We start from the raw sequence: 20,316 nt of genomic DNA on the forward strand, positions 1-20,316 counted from the left end.
TTGGGGGCAGCTGTGTACTGCAGCATATCCCTGCAACAAGGCTGCCCCCTGTAGGCGTCAGTGTGGTACAGCTGCTTTCTGCTAGTGTCAGATATTTCCCACAGTGTTCCTCGTGTCTATGTTAACTCCTGTTTGCTCTGCATAGCTCAGCTGTCTGGTGTCATCACCCTCTGAATCCAGGTCCACCTCAAACAAAGCAGGTGTCCCTTTGGCCAGATAGTGATGTGATTGTTGTGGACCACACTGACAGTCGCCCCTCCGGGTCCCCTGTTTCCTCTGCCCAGCAGCTGTGGTCTTTACAGTGCAGAGCTCGACTCAGCAGCGATGCAGGCCCATCCAACATGTGCACAGTGAGCAGCTGAAGTTACACACGTTTACCCTTCTGAAATACTTAGAGTATTAAGACTTCCAAATATGAGTCCTTCATCGTTATCTGTCACAGCTGGAACTCTTATATATTGTCTTGTTGTCGCCTGAATTATAAGCATTTAGTGGCATAAAATAAACCAACTCATCCTCTATAGCTGCTTTCAAGCTTTCAGACAATTTCATACCAGTGTTGGAATTATTTTATTCCCTTTTACTGACATCTACTTCTAAAATTTGAAACGGTCGGGCTCGACTTTTAGGCAAATCATAGAAAAGAGAGTTTTTCAAAAAATGGAACTTTGAACATGTGTTTATGACAGCCAGAAGAACGGACTTTAAAACTCCACAATTTTATAATATGTAAGTCCCTAAGTTCTGTCTTAATAGAAAACTCATTGGAATAATGCCTTTCCTAGCCTCTTACCCTAACCCTAACCCCAACTAAATGGCTAACTCTAACCTAATTCCAACCCTAACACTGAAACCAAGGCTTAAACCCTAACACAGCCCTTAGAAGAAGTGAGGACCGACCAAAATGTCCTCACTCTCCAAAAATGTCCTCGCTCTCTAGGGCCTATGCTTAGATATAAGTACAGGAACACACACACACACACACACACACACACACACACACACACACACGCACACACAAAGGATAGTCCATCCTGTTTACTGTTTACACTTCCCAGTTGCCGGTCAACTTGGGAGGGCTCTGCAGTGTGATCACATGCATTACAGCTGTTTGTAAGGTATGGTGTGTGAGTCTGTATGTGTGCTCCTCTACTTGTATCTTTGTGAGGAACAGTTAAAGAATAGATCTTACAGAGTGAGGACATTTTGGGAAAGTGAAGACATTTGACCTGTCCTCAATTTTCCAATTGGCTGTTTTGGGTGTTAAGACTTGGTTTTGGGGTTAGGTTTAGAATTGGGGTAGGGTGAGGCATTTAGTTTGGATGGTTAAGGTTAGGGCAAGGGGCTAGGGATTGCCTTATGTCAATGAGTGTCCTCACTAAGATAGAAGTACAAATGTGTGTGTGAGTACAAATGTGTGTGTGTGTGTGTATTTGTCTGTGCGTGTGGGTGTGTGGCTGCTAAGGAGAGAATGAGCCCATGCAGAGTGTTCTAGCCCAGCTGTCACTGCTGCGACTTCAGACATGAGAGACCACAGGACACGAGCTGGAGGGCCACTGTGTGTGCTAAAGTGTGTGTGTGTGTGTGTGTGTGTGTGTGTGTGTGTGCGTGTGTGTGAGGAGTGTGTTGTCACCCCACACCCCCAGGCATTCTCCACAGCGCCTGGCTTCCTTCCTCCCCTTTGTTAAGCCTGTGGGGCAGAGCTCGTCAAGCTGAGCACACAAACGCCTGCATATGAATGTGTGCTGTCATCTTTATTAGGCCTCTTCCCCAACAGCCATTACATTTAACACAGGTCTTTACTGAGGGACTTTTCACTTTCATGGCCTCAGCCCTCACTCGTACTTGCCAGACGAGAGGCGTTACAGGGACCTCAGCGTGGGGTACATTTGAATACACAACTTTTTGCATATTAATGGTGTTAGATAAATGCCTTTTTGTTGCTCCGGGTAATTTGCTGGTTGGTTGCGATTGTCATTTGATGTGTGACTTTAAAGAGGAAGGTAATAAGTGGTGGGTTTTGTATTTCAAAGGTGAGGCAATGCTGCCAGAGATCTCTGTGTCTTTACCTGCGGTGTTCATCCCTCTTTCTCTTTGATGTATGGCCTCCGTGCGGATGCAGGCAGCGATGACTGATCAGGGCGAAGCCTCAAATAGATTTAACCCGTTTGTGTGGTTATGAGTAATGCCCAGTGTTTTGAACCACATTCTCACATTTCATCTCTTCATAATACAGGGACCTGTTGCAGCGTGCCGTCTGTATTGTGTCTGAGCACTGCGCTGTACACAACACATCCCACACAGACAGTCAACCGCCCTACATTCCTGCTCAGAGTGGTGGTGTTTCTCAGAGGTGGCATTTAGAGCTTTTAAAATGAGGTGACTGCAGGACATTGAGGAAAAATGCACACGCCTCTCAATGTCCACACTACACAGCAAATTATATCTGAGTGTAGAATGAAGAAGCTTCTCTAACATATTCCGTAGGTAAGATAAAAGGGTTGTGGTTTGGAGTTTGTGGTGTTGGTATCAGAGCACACTTTACATGATACTTTACAATATGAGGTCTTGGGGGTTTGATTTGGTTTTGATGAGAGACGTCATGTCCTCGTTTTGACCTCTGTTTGCACAGATCAGTGACTTCACATCCTGGCCTCTGCTGTCGCTTATCAGTCCATGGTATCATAAATATTTGCAATTCATCACAGTACAATTCACCTGACTTTGTCCTCAGTCTCACACAGGGGTGTGATTGGTGAGCCGACATACCTCATGTTTTAATCATTGTATGGGATTTCTTTGTCTTTCTGTAAATTGCAGCTTCTATCTTGTGTGGTCTTTTTTATGTGATCAGATGAGTTCGAGCATCAAACACCGTGGGCTGGATTATCTCTCAGTGACTCCTAATCCAGCTGGATTAACTGGTTTAAATCACAAGACTGCTTTTCTACTTCTTCTTTTTTTTAACAGTTTATGACAGAAACGCAATGTCCTTGCAAAACTCTTTCACTGGAGCTTTACTTTTTAAATACTGCAATAACACATGTGTATAACATTTGTGTGATTTTGCTCTATTTAAAATAAATCATTTTGTTATATACACCTCATTTATAACCCGACAAATGGAGCATTTTAACATCTTATAACACCAAATATCAGGGAGAAGCATTAATCTACAAAAATGAATATTTAACATACAGAAATTTAGCTAACTACCGACCAAACTAACTAACTGTTTTAATTATTCTACTTAAAGTCCAATTTGAATTTGCTGAATTTACATTTGATGCTACTTTATATTTAAACTCCACTATAATTATTAAATCTACTCAGCAGCTACAATTTCTTTTTTCATCTTAAAATTTTCCAAACAAAACATTTGCTTAATTTACAAAATATTACAAAAAATAGTTAGTTAACCGCTAAATTAAAGTACCGCTTAAGCTTACATGTTAATGAATCAAATCAATTCAATAATATATTGTAATTATGAAGCACTGTTCTGTTTAAAGACAACTTTTTCCTTAAGAGCCTTTTGTTGAAAATAGTTCAAACCTAAGAATTTTACTTCTAACAGCAGATAGTTTGATGTAAAGTTCTTCATGCATCAATGATGGTTTCACTCCAGTCATCAAAATGTAAACACAACGGCGTGAATCCATCATCCCTTAACAAGGGCTGTGGGGGCCCACACTGTGAGAGTGCTGGAAAACAGTGGGTGCATTTTATTTTGGCGGTGCACAAAAACTCCCCCGCACTTTCAAAAGTGGTGCACCTCTGTGTTTGCTGATACCACGAGAAGTGTGAGGAAAGAAGGGGTGTGAGGGGAGCAGGGTCTGAATGACATGGCGTGGCTGCTTCTGTTCACTGACCCAAACAATTGCGGCCCAGCCCCCATGTGTGAAGTACTTTTGTGTTGTCACTGCCCTCTGAAGCCCCAGGACCAGAGGGAGGGTGGGATGTTTGGTCACCCGGAGTGGGGCGAGCTCTATGAGGCCGTGGTCCTCTCTGCAGCACGACACATGCTCTGTGAGCTGGATGAAAAACAAGCCTGTATTGTAATGAAAGCATTTGCATACTTGTGCGTTAGAGAGGGTGTTAACCTTTGACACCGTCGAGAACGGTGTGACAACAGAAACCACTTCTCAGAGTCTCAAGCTGAAACGCAGTTGAAAATAAAACCTGAGCGTACCTCAGTGTGTACCAAAACCTACAAGGACTGGAGAGAAAGGGCTGTTTGAGTGTTTAAGGTGGAAGTCTCCTTAAAGTGGCAGCTAACACTCAAAACCAAGTGGATTAAACACATTCAAATTCACATGTATCTGCATCTTAAGGGATGGTGCCGGGAACCTGTGAGATCCAAAAACCCAGATCATGATTGGTTTTGTCTGAAAAAAAGATTAAAAAGAAAATGTGGTTACTTTTAAGAACAATTAGAACAATGAACAAATATTTGTGGAAGCTCAAAGGACATTTTTCTCTACAAGGGATTGGAATTAAAATGTGACATCTGTCATTATTTAGAGAAAATTCCCCTGGAGTTTAACAGAAATGCCCAAAAAGAAACACAAAGGAAATCGAATGAGAGGAGAAGGTTCCCATGTAGGTTTAATCTTTAAATGTAGCATATATAATTTGATTTAGAAGATGTTTTAGTTTTTAAAAGGTGAAAGTATCCCGTTAGAGGGCCACTGATTATGCTAAACTACAATTTGTGTTTGTCAGCAATCGAGGTAATTGTCATCCAAAGGTCAGAAAGTCCTAACTCAACCCACACTTAACTTGTTAATCTATTTTTTTTACCAACAACGCTCATTCTGTCTGTTGTATGATTAATGTCCGTGTATGGTAACGTTGGACAAGACAATCGCCGCCTCTTCACTTGAGTCTCTCTGAGGAGGAGGAGGGTCTTTGTCAGGGGAGCCGGGTGCGTTTGGCTCGCAGCCCGAGAGCCTCTTCTCTCCAAGTGCACGCCGCTTCACGGAGAAGACTTGACTCTGAAATTCCTCCAGATAAGAGTTGCTAGGTGATGCTATTGTCAGATCTCCTTTGTGGTGGCATATTCATACCCAAATTGTAAGGTTCTTTATGAGGACCGCCTCATTAGTAGTCAAATATTCATACCAGACCACCACCCCCCACTTGACCCCTCCTTTACCAGTCGTGGGAAAGACGTCCTGGATGAGTTGTGGTTGAATTCAACCAATTACTTGGAAGAGGGCTAGACAAGATTGACCGCCTTAAACACGCTTTCATTTTGAAATGCAACCAAAGCCCAAACCTATTTGTGCTATGTTATTCACATTGTTTGAAAAACTTACAACAGCAAATTAAGTTTCCAGCACAGATAAAACATCCATGACGGCTTTTAAATCTGTATTTAAACACCAGAGGCCCCAAGTTTACCAGAGCAGAAGCAGAATGGATTGTTTACACCCTGTGGTGTAGCTTGGTGTGACATCTTTAATTAAATCCCCATTCCATATACAAGAGAGGCACCAAAGATATGTCAATGCAGTGAGAAGAACAATGATACATATATGCAAGTATATATATATTGTTTTTTCTTAGATTTCAGAGTTCATGGACCTGACAAATGCAGAGAAAACAACTATAACAAAAAATACTAAGTTTTCTCCACTAATGCAGTAGTTTAAATTATCTTAATACGTTTACCTAAGTCAATACACATTTTATTTCTAGGGCACTCTTAGATGAACAAGGTAAATGAATATACGTTAAATATGTTAACATTTTAGTGTATTACATTTCACATTCCCTATATAAATATTGAATGTTTTACTCCACCCTAGACAAAGTGGTTGTGTGTTGTTTAATGCTGTAATTACATCTCTAAAATATACATCATACTCACACACAAATATGCTATACTGAAGTTTTACATAGCAGTTTACTTGTGTGACTTCTTCACTGTATTTCTTCTTCCTTGATATATCTGGACACTTTGTTATTCTACAAATGTTAGATCAGTTAAACTTCAGTTTTTTGCACGTGCTGTTTGTAAACACACCGGACTGACCGAATAGCTGCTGATCATATTTTTCCCCTCAGCCATCGATTATGAATAAAACAGACATTTGAAAACACCGATCCAATGCCAGCGGCGTTTGTGTAGAGCTTCGGTTTCTTCAATGAAACAGGTGCGGTCGGAGCGTTGTAGCCCCGCCCCCTGGGAGCACCATATTTGGAGAACTTCCTCATTCCAAAGGGCGCGGGGCGGGGCGATGACGCCACCTGTTAGTGAATGGGCTGCGGGCTCGTGCTCACAGAGCCGGTGGAGTGAGAGAGAGAGAGACAGAGAGAGGAGAGAGAGGGACAGACGGAGCGTACAGGCTTCAGGAGACAAACTTCTAACTTAGTAAGAAAAGACCTGTGGAAACATCATGGAGCTCCGTCCACTCATCTCGGTCCTGTTTGTATTTATTCACCAACTCGCGTTCAGCCTCCAGTCCAAAGAACGTGAGTACTACTTTTTGATTTATTGTCTTTTGAAACACTTCCCCGCACCTCATGAGTCAGGGGCTTGGAATCCGAGAGGCTCCGTAAAGTTTTACTCTCCGCTTGATTGTCATTGTTGAGTTTAAAGCTGTGTCCTGGTTTGACACACAAAGCCAAGTTGTGTGTAAAGTTAGTTAAACCGTTCAAACAATGTCTAAGAAACTAGGAATGACATGAATGTTGAAAAAGAAAATTCTCTTTTATCTTTTTCCACTTGACTTAATCACTTGTACTTTCAAACTTAGTTTTTAAATAAAGTTTTAATTTGTAATGGGCTCTAACTTAAAGGATGATGGGGGGGGGGGGCTGTTTGATGTCTGAACATGTCCTCACTTTTTGTTTCGCCGGTGCACACTCATGTATTTCTCTCGTCATGGTCATTTAGCAGCCCACGCCTTTCTCATAGACTTTAAGTCCTGTACGCGGGGACCTGGAGGACACGGTCAATGAAGACCCGAGTCAGAGCCGACATGCTCGATTAGACCGTCAAAGCCTGGCATGTGCCCCCCACAAAGCCCCCTGGCCCCTGGGATCGAGGCAGAGGATTTATGTGTACAGTCAAATCCCAGCGGTTCCCAATGATTTAACAGCCAAGTGATCAAAACTATATATTAGAGTTACAAATGTGTAAAATAACTAAATGTGGAATTTTTATATGAATAGATATGTAGAAATGTGGTTCTCTGATGCATCAGGTTTCCCAGTGCCTGTTATAACCACGTGTTGTTTGTGTGTCCCTGTAGAAGTATTGCTGGACATGAGGGCTTCAGGATCAGAGCTCGGCTGGTTGACGTTGCCATATGAGAACGGAGTGAGTATTTATACCTCAACAGGCATTTTTAAGACTTCAGGTTCAACACTTGAAAGGGCCCTCCACTTTGTGAAAGCGAGTAAGTGGGTAGAGAAAAGGTCCATGAGAGAATTTGAATAAGAGTTTTCTCTCTTGTTCGTTGATCCACACACAAAAAATAATGGCTCCCTGGGAGTGATGGAATGAGTGGCAGCTCGATGAGGTTTGGCGGAGCTCCGCCAGTCTCATGTTAACTCTACCCTTTCATAAAGAACTCATGAATGACATTAAAATGTCAAGGATCAACCTAAGCTATCTAAATTTACAGTGCCAAATTGTATTTTACACAATGACAGTCTTCATTCCAGCGAACAACGAATCATAAAGCTTCAAACTCAAGAGGTTTGTCCTTTTTGATTGCTCTCTGCATTTAGAGAGTACAGTAGCGGGAGGATGTGTGTTCGGTGGGAGGACTCGAGTAAAAAGAAAGAGTGTTCCATATGTGGAGAACCATCCCTCTATCTATAGTTCAGTGGCTTTCCATCTAAAAAAAGCAACAGGACACGGCCACTTCCACTGTGTGGGCCACATTTCTCCAAGATCTAAGAGAATACTCGTCCCCTCGTCTTTCGATCTTTGCTTTGCGCTGATCTGCATTTTTCTCACACATTTATAGCAAATTTGTACTAGAGATGAGTATTTTCAATGTGTGCCTGTGGCTTCAGCAAACACAAAGAGCGTACTGTGTAAATACAATTGTCAGAGTCAAGAGCACAAGATGGAAAGTTGGTTTACGTTCAGATTTACATGTGGGCAAAATATAAATAGTCTCGTAAAATGCTGCTCTAATCTAATTCAATTAATTTAGCCTCTTTTCTACAACAATTAATACAAGTTGGATCGCTGATGTCGTTCCTGAAACACTCCAGTGCTGCTAACATGTGACTTTAATGAAATCTTAATGTCAAATGGGGCCTTTTAATCTCTCTACCCGTCATTGCTTCCCTCTCCTAAAACGTCTTAATTGCTGCCAGTCCTGCCGGGATGACTTTGCGGTCTGCTTCCAAAGTTCATTTAACTGTCATAAACGCTGGTTGGTATTCTACAGTGGCTTCTCTCTGGTTTATGTGCGTCTCACTCACGTGCATCCTCGTGTGTTAGTGGGAAAACCTCACACGTCGCGAGCCCAGCAGCACATGTCCAGGCCAGTAATCTTAATGTGAGGAAAAAAGCTGTGGCTCACTTTTTTGCACTTTTATGAGCTTCTCGCTCAACTTGAAAGACGAGGTGTCTCATCAAAAAAAACTGGTTCTCTGAAGGAACAAAGCCTCCGAACCCTCTACTTACTCCACAGAAAAAATGCTTTTCCTCCTTTTCATTATTGTAGTTTGGGGTCCGTGACGTTTGCCTCTTAAACTGATTCCCTTTCCCCTCTCTGTCTTCCTCTGTCCTGCAGTGGGAGATCGTCCAGACGGTGGTGAATGGCTCGCTTTTCTACACCTACAGTGTTTGTAGCATAGACTCGACTGAACAGGAAAACTGGCTTCGTACAACGTTCATCCAGCGGCGCCCGGGGACGTCACGCGTCTCTGTGGAGCTACGTTTCGTCGTGCGAGACTGCAACTCCTTTGATGGAGCCTCCGTGGCCTGCAAAGAAACCTTCAACCTTTTCATCTCGGAGGCGGACGCTGATGTGGGAACCAACTTCCGCAAAGGGCAGTTCCGAAAAGTGGCCACCATCGCCCCTGATGAGGTCACGAAGGGCCGCGAGCTGAAGGTCAACACAGAGACGAGGATCGTGGGGCCCATGTCCAAAGAGGGCTTCTACCTTGCTTTCCAGGACATGGGCACCTGCGTGGCGCTCCTCTCGGTCCGAGTTTATTACAAGTCGTGCCCGTCCACGGTGCAGAGCTTGGCGGCCTTCCCGGAGACAGTGGCGGACGCTCTCACGGTAGTGGAGGGAGCCTGCGTGGAGAACGCCGTGAGTCAGGCCACCCCACGCATCTACTGCACGGCTGAGGGGGAATGGGTGGTTCCCGTGGGTCAGTGCCAGTGTCTGTCAGGCTACGAAACCACCGGGGAATCCTGCCAAGGTAAGCACGGCCAAAAATATGCCATGCACTCAACTGAGACGTGTTTGTGTTGCCGCGGGGGAGCCGTAGTGCATGAAACACCTCCGACCACGACCTTTGGCGAGATGTGAGAAATGAGTGCTCAGGAATGTTAATTGTGTCAGGCTTGTTTTGGGTTCTGCAGTAAAAACACAACATATCTGTCTAGAAATAGGTCAGACACTGCAGGACTGACTGAGTGAGAGGGAAACAGGGAGGAAACTGGGGAGGTGTCTCAACCTGTTTGTTTTGTTTAGATTTAGAGGAAACCATGGAATTGCTCCATGTGATGGCGGATAATAAAAAGTCCCTGGTGAACGGACTCCCACCGGTGCCTCATCATCTCCTCACCTATTGGCCAATAGCACATTCTTTCCACTGTGTTTCTCTCAGGACTCAGGAATGGGGCTGGGCTGAGGTGCTGTTTTATGGACAGGCCGTTGACTGGAGGTGACAGTGCCAGAAGCTTTGTTCCTAATTCTATGTGGACTTTGAGTCTGTTGTGCGTTTACACTATAGAAGGGAACAAACTCAAAGACGTCCTGGGCTGGAGAATTTGAACTTGTGTTAATGGACAAAATAGTACATGGGCCAAAAGTAGAAAAAGAAGTATTGAACACTTTGCTTTCTCTTTCCTTTCCAAGCTCTATTTTACGTTATGTTTATTCAAACTAGCTAGGAGCGTAACTATCTTGTTTACAAACTCCCTTAACTTTGTATAACAAAAGTCTTTTTTTATAATTTGGTTCGTTTTGAGCAGTCGGTTTAAAAAATTTAATGAAAAAAATCAAAACACATTTGAGAATGGTGGGAATTTTAGGAGCATATTTTTGTGCTTTTGAAAAACCTGCAAGGGCATAAAGAAGGTCAATTTACTTTAAAACAAAAACATATAGAGGGGTATAGCTGTAGTGTTCATACTGTGCGTGTGGAGGCTGGCAGTGTGCGGGCATTCTGGGGTGTGGTGTGCGGTGTGCTGAGCTGTCTGGAGGAAACGTGGGAGGAGAGGCAGGGTACAGGGAGGAGGAGGAGGAGGAGGAAGGAGGCTGTGGGGACGGCTGAAAGGAATTCTTTCACCCTGGCGTCAACCTCCACCACTGATTGAGTAAAGGAAGGAGCGTGTGAATGTGACAGGATGACTACCTGAGTGCCGTCTTCTGCCCGCACAGTCTTTGTTTGTGTGACCGTTGCCAAGGGGACACAAACCACAGATTACAGGGAAAAGGCCGACACACCTCTCGGAGGTTAGACTGAGTCAGGCTGTGGTTTATGACTCCTGATGGTCCGAGTCACCTTGACGGTTTAGGGTTTGGCCTCCTCTCTAAGTTTGTTCCAGGAGATAAACAGATTATTTTTAACAGCTGAAAGAATTATGAGACCAATAAATTGACCAATAAAAAATGAATCATGTTACTTTGATAGTTGATTCATCATTTAAGTCCCTTTCTTGTTCTTGTTCTTGTTTTTTCTTTTCTGTTTGACTTCAATATATATAAATGGAATGTCTCTGGGTGTTTGACTTGGTTAAACAAAACTTTAAACCTTTTCTTACCATTTCTTTACGGTCTAAATATCTTTGATAGATTTGTACTGAGCTTAAAAAGAGTGATCCGTGAACTGTGGCTGTAACCACGAAGGGGGAAAGGGAGGAAGTCGAGGCAGAGGAATGTGTCAGACTTTGAAGTTCCTGACAACTGGGCCGGGCACCTGAAACGGAAGTGAAACGGCAACTGTCGAGTGGAAGACAGGAAATATTTGACTGGAAAAAACTGGGATTTCCAAAGTCTGGAGCATGATCTGATACTTATGACACAGGATCTCATTTTTATTACATTAATAAAACACAATGCTGTTTCTTCTCCCGGACCTCGCTCCAGCTTTGATGTCGTAGAAAGTGATATCCTCTTAAGGGCTCATGGCCTGCGTGTGGATTCCACCGAGGAGCCCAACTGTTGTGGGAAAAGGAAGTAAAGTGAGCTGAGGAGGAATGCTGAGTGACACAAATAAGCAGGTTGTCCCTGGTCGGAGTCAGAGGGTGGGGAGCGAGTCGACAGTTGGTGCATGAGGGTGGCTAGTTCCGTGGCTGCTTAGTTAGGTGTGGAGTGTAATTTAGTCAAGAGGATTAGTGGAGCAACAGGACAGCTGTTAGCCAATGACATGCCCCCGCCTCGCCTCCCTCTGCTCTTTCATCCGGTTGTTAACACACGCAACGAGCTCCCTAATCCATGTTCCCACTCATTAGAACAATGGGCCACCACAAAGAGTAAAAAACAGATTCAATTAACAGATGCACCGGTGCGGAACACACGTCCTTTTCACATGTGTGCTGTGGCCACAGGAGAGCGCGGCACAATAAGAGGGATACATTCCACCAACAAGTGAAAACAACTGTTTAACCACTGAAAGTTTAAAACTTCTCGTGGGTAAACAGCATTCTTAACAAAGATGATAGAAAAAAAATAGTTATGAGTGTTTGTATTCATGCTATGTACAGCTGCCGCCATTCTGGAGCTGTATAATGAGGAGAACGTATTTATGGCACCACTCCGTCCAATCATGTAGACAATAGATGAATGGGGCTGGAGTTTCTTTGGTACGTGACAGAGGCCCTGCTGCTGCGGCTCAAGATGAAAATGGGCTGGCCCCTCTTTCTTATGCGAAAAAGACCCCACTACACCCCCACTGCCGCCAAGTGACTCCCCTGAGAGAACTTCTGTTGGTGCTCCAGACCTTTACACCCCCGCCCCATCCCCCAACCCTCCATCTATTCATCTCTGTCCCCTTTCTACTCAGAACTCAACCTGCTGCCTCTCCTGCGCCGCTGCACTGCTCAGGGTGCAAAGGTCCTTCTGCCTTGGTGGTGGAGTAACGCGACCATGTCTTTAAATCCAGGGTTCATCTGACCTCTTCTCTCGGCCACCAGCACAGGGCCCACATGAAAGGCTGTTCCCCCGGGGAGGCGGCAGAATGAAAGCAGAGCCACAAGTTCTTTCTCAAGATCCGCTCTTTTTATCTTTTATTTGTTTTACTGCGCTCTGAGGTTTTTATCGGCTCCAGAAACTATGTGCATCTGTTTCCACAAAACCCAAAATCATATTAGTTTCCAACGGCTTTTCCTCTTTCCTGATTCTCTCGCACACTGACGTTTCCACCTTACGTGCTGTAGTTTGTGACTGGTGTCGTGGGGTCAGAGGAAGGAAGGAAGAAAGGGAGGAAACATCAGTCTCTGGCTGACTTGCCACTTCTCCTGGTTTCTGTCCAGTCTGCATGTTCATTAACCTCCCGTGCCCCTGGAAGGCTGTTTATCTGCTGCACGCTGAAATGTCCATCGCAGCGCTCCAAGGTGCCGTTTCCTTTGGCAAAAACACAAATACTATCTGCCAGGGAATATGAGCTGAGTGCGGGTCCACAGGGGGAAGAGCAGATCAGATCACCTGATGGATTTAATGCACCGCACTCATCCGGTTGACACTCGCAGTGTGACCTGAGATTAGGCCTCCGAGCAAAAAAGGCGAGTGGAGGCAGATCGTCAGGGAAATCCCTTTCATTCCTCTGGATACAAAGACTCTGTGATTATAGGTTACTCACAACAAAAGCTTCCTGTTGGGCGTAAAGGGCTGGTATTACAGACACAGCTTCATTGTTTGCATTGTTGTCCGTCATTCCTTCCTGTGTTTGTCCGTTCCACAGTTAGTGCTGTATATGTCATGCTTAAACTAACACACATCCTCTCTCTCTCTCACACACAGCGTGCAAGCCAGGCTACTTCAAGCCGTATGCATCCAGCGAGTTATGTCAGGTTTGTCCTGATAACACCAAGCCCTCCAGCACCGGCGCCACTGAATGTCAATGTGAGGAAGGTTTCTTCCGCTCCCCCTCCGACCCGCCAACATCTCCCTGCTCTGGTAAAGACCCACCTCACTGTCCCCTCACTGAAAAAGTCAACTTGTTTACTGATTGGAGGCTCAAACTAACTGTCCTGTCACCCACTTCCCTCCTGAAGCTCCTCCCAGTGCCCCTCGCGAGCTGACCTCCACCACCCTGTCAGCTGACGGCCGGCTGCAGCTGTCCTGGAGCCCACCGCTGGTGACTGGAGGCCGCAGTGACCTCACCTACAGCGTGGTGTGCGAGCACTGCGAGGCCAGCCTGTGCACCCCCTGTGGTGAGAAGATGCGTTACCACCCAGGACACACGGGCCTGCGAGACGCCACCGTCGTCGTCTCCGACCTGGATTCTCATCTGAACTACACCTTCACTGTGGAGGCTCACAGCGGCGTGTCCCAGTACGGCACTGACAGACCCACAGCAACCATCACCACTGCTCTGGACTACACAGGTGAGCCCAGTCACATGGAAACATTACATTTTTTTTACGTTGATTTAACCTTGTGTATTTGTTTTCTCAATCTTTACTTTTTTTATCGAATTGAATAATGTTTTCATTTAACAAAAACAAAAACATTCTAGTTTTTACGTTTTTTCTGTGCATGTCTTTTTTTTTTATACATTTCAGTGAATATGACCACTCTGACAGAAAGGAGCATGTAAAGAGCATTAAAATTCTTCATGTGTATTTTCTTCTATGGATTCAGCATGAGAAAATAATCGAATCTCTATTTGCAGGAATAAAGTAAATCTAGTAGATCAGAATAAAAACTAAAGAGCATATAATCGTTTACGGGATTCAACCACATTTTGCAGCTTTAACGTGTCATCTTGAAGTACTAAGAAGTAACCAGGTGATAAAACCAGAATTCCGTCTGACCCACTAAGTCCCAAAGGCTTTAATTTCCATGCGTCCTTCCCACAGACTGTGATTAGTCACCAACCATTATTTTGCTTTCCGCCTCTCTCCGACTGCTCAGATCCCCCCAAGGTGACGTTGATCCATCTGGACGATCGCAGCCCCACCAGTCTGTCTCTGTCCTGGACTCTGTCTCGCAGACCTCCAGTCCACATCAATCACCGCTATGAGCTTATGTACCGCAGAAAAGTAAGACTCATTGCTTTGTGCTCGTTTTCCTCCCTCCCTCACATTTTCAGCTTGTTGAAAGACATTTTCAAGTGCTGAGGAAAACTGCTCTAATCCGCCCACTTTCCACTTTGTCCTCGCAGGACGACGACGGCGAGCGGGACGTGACCACCTACACCGTCGTGATTTCGGACAAGAGCTCGGTCCAGATAAATGACCTCACCCCAAACACCACGTACACGTTCAGGGTCCAGGCGCTGAGTCCGGAGGGCAACCCGGGCAGCTACAGCACCGAGCACGAGTTCCACACTTCACCAATAGGTACCAGAAACCTTCAACCCCACCGGGAATGAAACCGTTTCTCTGCATGAACCTGAATTTGATTAATAAATATTTCTGTCTCTGTGATTGTGTGCAGCCGAGTCTCAGGTCCAGGGCAACTCCACCATGGTGATGGGAGCTGTAGTGGGAGTGGCTGTGATCCTGCTGGTCGTGGTGGCCGTGCTGCTGCTGCGTAAACGGTTGGTGGCTGCACCTATCATATCCACATCCAACGCCTGTGTCATTCAGATAAATGTCATCTAGGAACCTGCAGACTGTGTTATTACGCGCCACAAGCTCGAGTTAATTACCAATACTGTGCAGTGACATCTTAGGGGGGGCTTATGAGTAATAGCCGGTGCCGTTATTGAACACAGCCCTGGTCTTCTTTAGCTGGGACCAACTGGCAATTACTGAAAAGTCAGTGTGTATTCTGCGATAGTGATGGTCTTGTTTTTCTTCTCAGCAGACTGAGGTCTCACGTCAGGGGAGGACCAGAGGATCCGTACTTCTCAACAGGTTAGAAAACCCCCCATGATACCAACACGACAATAAGAAGAGGAAACCGTTTATTATTCAGTCTGATATTCTCGTCATTATTTCCTCCTCAGATCAGCTCAAGCCTCTGAAGACTTACATCGATCCACACATGTACGAGGACCCCAACATCGCCATCCAAAAGTTTGTCACGGAAATTGACCCGACTGCTATTAGCAAACAAAAGGTCATCGGTGTAGGTGAGTGTTTTCAAACCGTCCAGCTTCCATTTCACGAAATCCCCGGTGCGATATTGTTTTCCTGACATCCCTGTCGTCTGTCTGCCGATCAGGAGAGTTTGGAGAAGTGTTCTGGGGCGTGATGAAGCCGCACGGGCGACCGGAGGTGCCCGTGGCCATCAAGACCCTGAAGCTGGGCTACTCGGAGAAACAGAGGCAGGACTTCCTGAGCGAGGCCAGCATCATGGGGCAGTTCTCACACCCCAACATCATCCGCCTGGAGGGCGTCGTCACGAAATGTGAGTCGAGCCCTTGAACAGAAACCTAGCTGCCATTCACAGCTTACTCTCATTACCTGTGTGTATTTGAATTTCACTAAACGTGTTTTTTTGTTTTCATTTCCAGTCAAGCATGCCATGATAGTGACTGAATACATGGAGAACGGTGCTTTAGACATATATCTGAAGGTAGGTTCCCAGTCACATACATTTTACACTTAATATTTCTCAGAAACTCTGAATCCTAAGTCAAAAATGTGTCTTTATCTATATGTTTAAATAACCATCTATCGGGTATATTTCCCAGAATGCTTTTATGTATTTTAAGTTTATATTAAAGCCAAAAGACAAGGAAAGAATTTAAGGTTGTGGCAAAACTCAAGTAAGATCTAGAATGGAATTAGTTTGTAATCCTGCTAACTAATAAAAATCCAATGACTAATAAGAAAAGGTTTAAAACAGGTTATATTCATATTTTTCCCTTCAGGACCGGGATGGAGAGCTTCCTTCATATCAGTTGGTGGGAATGCTGCGTGGAATAGCTGCTGGCATGAAATACCTCTCCGACATGAACTACGTCCACCGTGACCTGGCAGCGAGAAACGTTCTGGTGAACAGCAACCTGGAGTGTAAAGTGTCCGACTTTGGCCTCTCGCGTGTGCTGGAGGACGACGCCGAGGGCACCTACACGACCAGAGTGAGTCTTAACAGCAGAACACAGAGCAGCCTTTATTCTCCTCCTAGAGACTGTTAATGATCCTTTTTTTTCCCCGACTCCCAAGTGTCCAGTCCTAAGTGTTGATCTTTCAGCACCATGTGTTTCCATTCCACTCATTGCTTGTTAATTTGTCTCTTCTGTCAGGGAGGTAAAATCCCCATCCGCTGGACCGCCCCCGAGGCCATCGCCTTCAGGAAGTTCACCTCGGCCAGCGACGTGTGGAGCTTCGGCATCGTCATGTGGGAAGTCATGGCATTCGGAGAACGGCCCTACTGGGACATGAGCAACCATGAGGTATGTTTCATTTGTCACGACCTCTCCCCGAGTCTTATGGGGGCGATGAGGGATGGTTTAGGCTTGCGTGGGTCAAACTTGAATGTATATTACCACTGAGTCGCTGCAGGGAAGGTGGTGATGGAAAGTAGCCTGACAACCAGCGCAGTTTCCCACCAGCGTCTTTAAATTTACTGTTAAAGTCAACATGCGGACGCAGCACTTCTTTGGACCGCTGCCTGTTCAAACTCCTCGTCTCTCGCTTCAACCGTTACACAACTTTAAATCTTAGCACTGACTTCACTCTGCCCCCCCCCCGTTTCTTCCTCCAGGTCATGAAAGCCATCAACGAGGCCTTCAGGCTCCCTGCGCCCATGGACTGCCCCTCCGCCATCTACCAGCTCATGTTCCAGTGTTGGCAGCACGACCGCTCCACACGACCTCGCTTCTCAGACATCGTCAACATCCTGGACAAACTGCTCCGAAACCCAGAGTCTCTGAAAACCATCGCCGACTTCGATCCACGGTATGAATCTTCATTTTATCTCTGTTTAAAACAAAACAGACTTTTTTTATGTCACTTAAAACCAAAGAGCAATCCTATGTTCTGTCTCCGATACTAATATAAACCAAGTGATACTAATCTAAATGTGTGTGTATTAAGGGAAATACACTCATTAACACCTGGTATCTTGTTTATTTAATCTGGACAAAAACAAAGAGTCCAAATGAATGGGTTTTATATTTGGAACTATTATTGGCGAGGTGACTTCCTGGTTGGCTGCCAACTGTTCCCGGCCAATAAATAGACCTGAACACAACCAACCAATTGCTATTGTTGCTTTTACACTTGCCAAAAAGTAAAATACACACACACTAATACTTTGGGAATTATTATTATTACTGTTGTTGTTGTTGTTGTTATTATTATTAGTACTTGTATTTGTATTTATAAGCCCATAGTGCATTAAAAAATTGATGTTCATCCTCCGCTACTTATTTAACTGGAGCAGCATTAGAAGCTGTATCTGACCTACAGTTAGTGTATATACAGGAGCAGTAAATGACTGAGTGAGTAATCTTCATACATGTCGTTCCTCTGCAGTGTGTCCATCCGCCTGCCGAGCACCAGCCACTGCGATGGCCCCTTGTTCGGGTCGGTGCCCGAGTGGCTGGAGTCCATCAAGATGAGTCAGTACTACGAAAGCTTCACCCGCGCAGGGATCACGACCATGGAGCAGGTGCTCTCCTTGAGGCATGAGTAAGTGCACACATGACGCGGGTGTATCTGGCACCGGGCCACTTCTTGCGGCAGCACAGAGGACGTATTGAGTTGAAACATTTGTCGTCTAGTTTGTGATGCAGGAATAATCCCCTGCCCCTCTGCCCATAGCATTCCTCTCATTCCTTACTGTTATAACCTCCACCGCCTTTTAAGACTGTAAATTATATTCAACTTGAATGGCCTCAGTAGTGCGCATACCTCTGCCAAGGCCCAACACTCTCCTCAAATTTAAACAAGCCTAATAGCTGAGGCCACAATAATTCAGCCACAACATTTCTATCCCTTTTGGAACAGCGTGTGAAAATATGTCACCCCCATGAAACCACATTCAAATCAACTATATCCAGATTCTTATTTGGATCTGCATTAAATTGCACACACTCAAAAAAAACAGTCCCCCAAATATGCTAGATTGTTCTCATTAGGATCCTTGAATTATTAATAATAAGAAATCACTGTGTGAGACAACAAAGTTATGAAACTTCCTGGATATGACCCTTGCTTACAAACAAACAAACAAACCAACAAATAGACAAGGCCGGATTAATACCTAATTGCCCGTTAAAAGTATTGTGTTTTAATAAGATTAATGGTAAATTAATTGAAGCATTTGTTATTATTTTATATAAACTTTTGTTCGGCCTTTGAACCGTTTATTTATTAAGGGGTATAAACAACCCTTCCTGATAATCACTAGTGTATCTCTGTGTTCTCGTCATGCAAATAGTTTTTTTCAGATGACTAAAACTGTCATTTTTTGTTTTCTTCCTTTCAGAGACATCAGGAATATCGGCGTGCGGCTGCCCGGTCACATGAAGAGGATAGCGTACAGCATCCTGGGCCTGAAAGATGAGATCAGCTCGCTCAGCGTGTTCTCAGTGTGATCTAAAGCATTCCTCCAAACCAAAGTGCACTGAGCGACCATGCTATTTTACTCCTGGAGGACTGAAGGGGGGGGGGGGTTAAAACTAAGCCATGCTGCCGAGGTTTATTTTCTACCTTCGGCGCGGCACGACTGAAGAGGAGCCTACAAGCCACTCAGAAAGGACTGAGATCGAAAAAAACACTTATGTACTTTATAACAAAAGAAGAGGAATATTGTATCTTTATGTAAAAATGTGTAATAAGATAAATTATGTGATGTAGTGAGACAATGCAAAGGGTGCCGGTCCCTGTGTTCACTGAATGACTGAACTATCTGAAGCTCTTAAAGATAAAAAGGGCTTTTTTCTTCCAAGCACTCACTTTATCTGGCCAGTGTGTCTGGATCCTTAAATCAGTTGATTTTGCTCCACTTTTTGTTTTCAATGAGACTTGCTGTTATATTTGGAATAAGCGTTCCACTCAGGGCCTAGCAACACACATTCTTCTGGTTAGTCTGTGTTTCGCATGATGCGTTTTCCTCACATCATTTGTTTGTTTACAACAAGTCTTAATTCAACTGTCCATTCTTATTTAATATTTATTTTTTACTTTATATTTATGACATTTGTTACATGAGAAATAAGTCTGACCTAGCGCATATTTGCCAGGCTGTGTATTTTTGTGTTGAAATAAAGTGTTGCCTGTGACTGGATCACTTTCTCGTACTCGGCAGTCGTCAGCGTGTTTTTATTTTTACATCAGTGTTGTTATTAAACATCGGAGCAACTATTGGTTTGATTAACATCCAACTTTTCTCTGACATTCGTGGTCCCAAGAGGCTGAACCCTACTGACTTTGGTGACATTACCTCTAGTGCCACCATGAGGTTGATGTTTGTAAAACTATCGGATGGATTCATTTTCTCTAGTTCTCATAAAGAATGACTGAAATTCACCTACATTTTCCTTATTATTACTTACAAAATGTTAACATAGGATGATAACTTATTTAAATTGTCCAGGAATAACCACCTCTACATTTTGTATCCATCAATCAGACTTTTTTAAATGTTCTTCACTACATCCGAACAATGACACCCACACTTCACAAAATAAAGAACAATATAAACAACCCTACCCATCAAAACATCATTTACAGGAACTGAGGAGGCGCTGTCGAGAATCTGATAAATCTGAAAGGAGGTTACACCAAAGGCAGATAAACAGAGATTAAAAAAACAAAGATAAAAAATGCTTTAAGGGACGTGAAAAGGATAAAGATAAAATGAGGAAATGCTAAAAGAGATCCTTTGTGATAAAGGTTTATGATCAAATAAAAATTAGGTAAAGACAATGAAATGAAAGAAAAAAAGTAGGATAAGTAAAACAAAATAATTAAATAATTAAAATAAAATAACTAAATATATATATAAAAAATATGGCTACAAAATACTAAGAGATGTTTAAAGT

General features: G+C 44.1%; 1 protein-coding gene across 2 annotated transcripts; it reads left to right on the forward strand.

Annotated features, from left to right (window-relative positions):
- Window positions 1-6,282: 6,282 nt before the first annotated feature.
- epha2a (eph receptor A2 a) lies at window positions 6,283-19,572 on the forward strand. 2 transcript variants are annotated; one of them, XM_053445638.1, is made up of 17 exons: window positions 6,283-6,480; window positions 7,263-7,330; window positions 8,766-9,402; window positions 13,170-13,325; window positions 13,424-13,756; window positions 14,286-14,413; window positions 14,536-14,713; window positions 14,811-14,913; window positions 15,180-15,232; window positions 15,325-15,450; window positions 15,543-15,728; window positions 15,835-15,896; window positions 16,195-16,404; window positions 16,570-16,719; window positions 17,031-17,224; window positions 17,804-17,959; window positions 18,759-19,572. In XM_053445638.1, the coding sequence occupies exons 1-17, from the start codon at window positions 6,405-6,407 to the stop codon at window positions 18,865-18,867; spliced, it is 2,925 nt and encodes a 974-aa protein (XP_053301613.1). In that variant the 5' UTR covers window positions 6,283-6,404; the 3' UTR covers window positions 18,868-19,572. The 2 variants fall into 2 exon arrangements, with proteins under 2 accessions (XP_053301613.1, XP_053301620.1); XM_053445645.1 differs by having other exon boundaries at window positions 15,183-15,232.
- Window positions 19,573-20,316: the final 744 nt, after the last annotated feature.

Source organism: Pleuronectes platessa, chromosome 2, assembly GCF_947347685.1.
Source record: "Pleuronectes platessa chromosome 2, fPlePla1.1, whole genome shotgun sequence".
NCBI classification, from domain to species: Eukaryota; Metazoa; Chordata; class Actinopteri; order Pleuronectiformes; family Pleuronectidae; genus Pleuronectes; species Pleuronectes platessa.

Coding starts and splice junctions, on each gene's coding strand:
- epha2a (XM_053445638.1), top strand. CDS start 6,405: ATGGAGCTCCGTCCACTCATCTCGGTCCTGTTTGTATTTATTCACCAA. Junction 13,326..13,423: donor GCCAACATCTCCCTGCTCTG/GTAAAGACCCAC, acceptor TCCCTCCTGAAG/CTCCTCCCAGTGCCCCTCGC. Junction 15,451..15,542: donor ACAAAAGGTCATCGGTGTAG/GTGAGTGTTTTC, acceptor TCTGCCGATCAG/GAGAGTTTGGAGAAGTGTTC.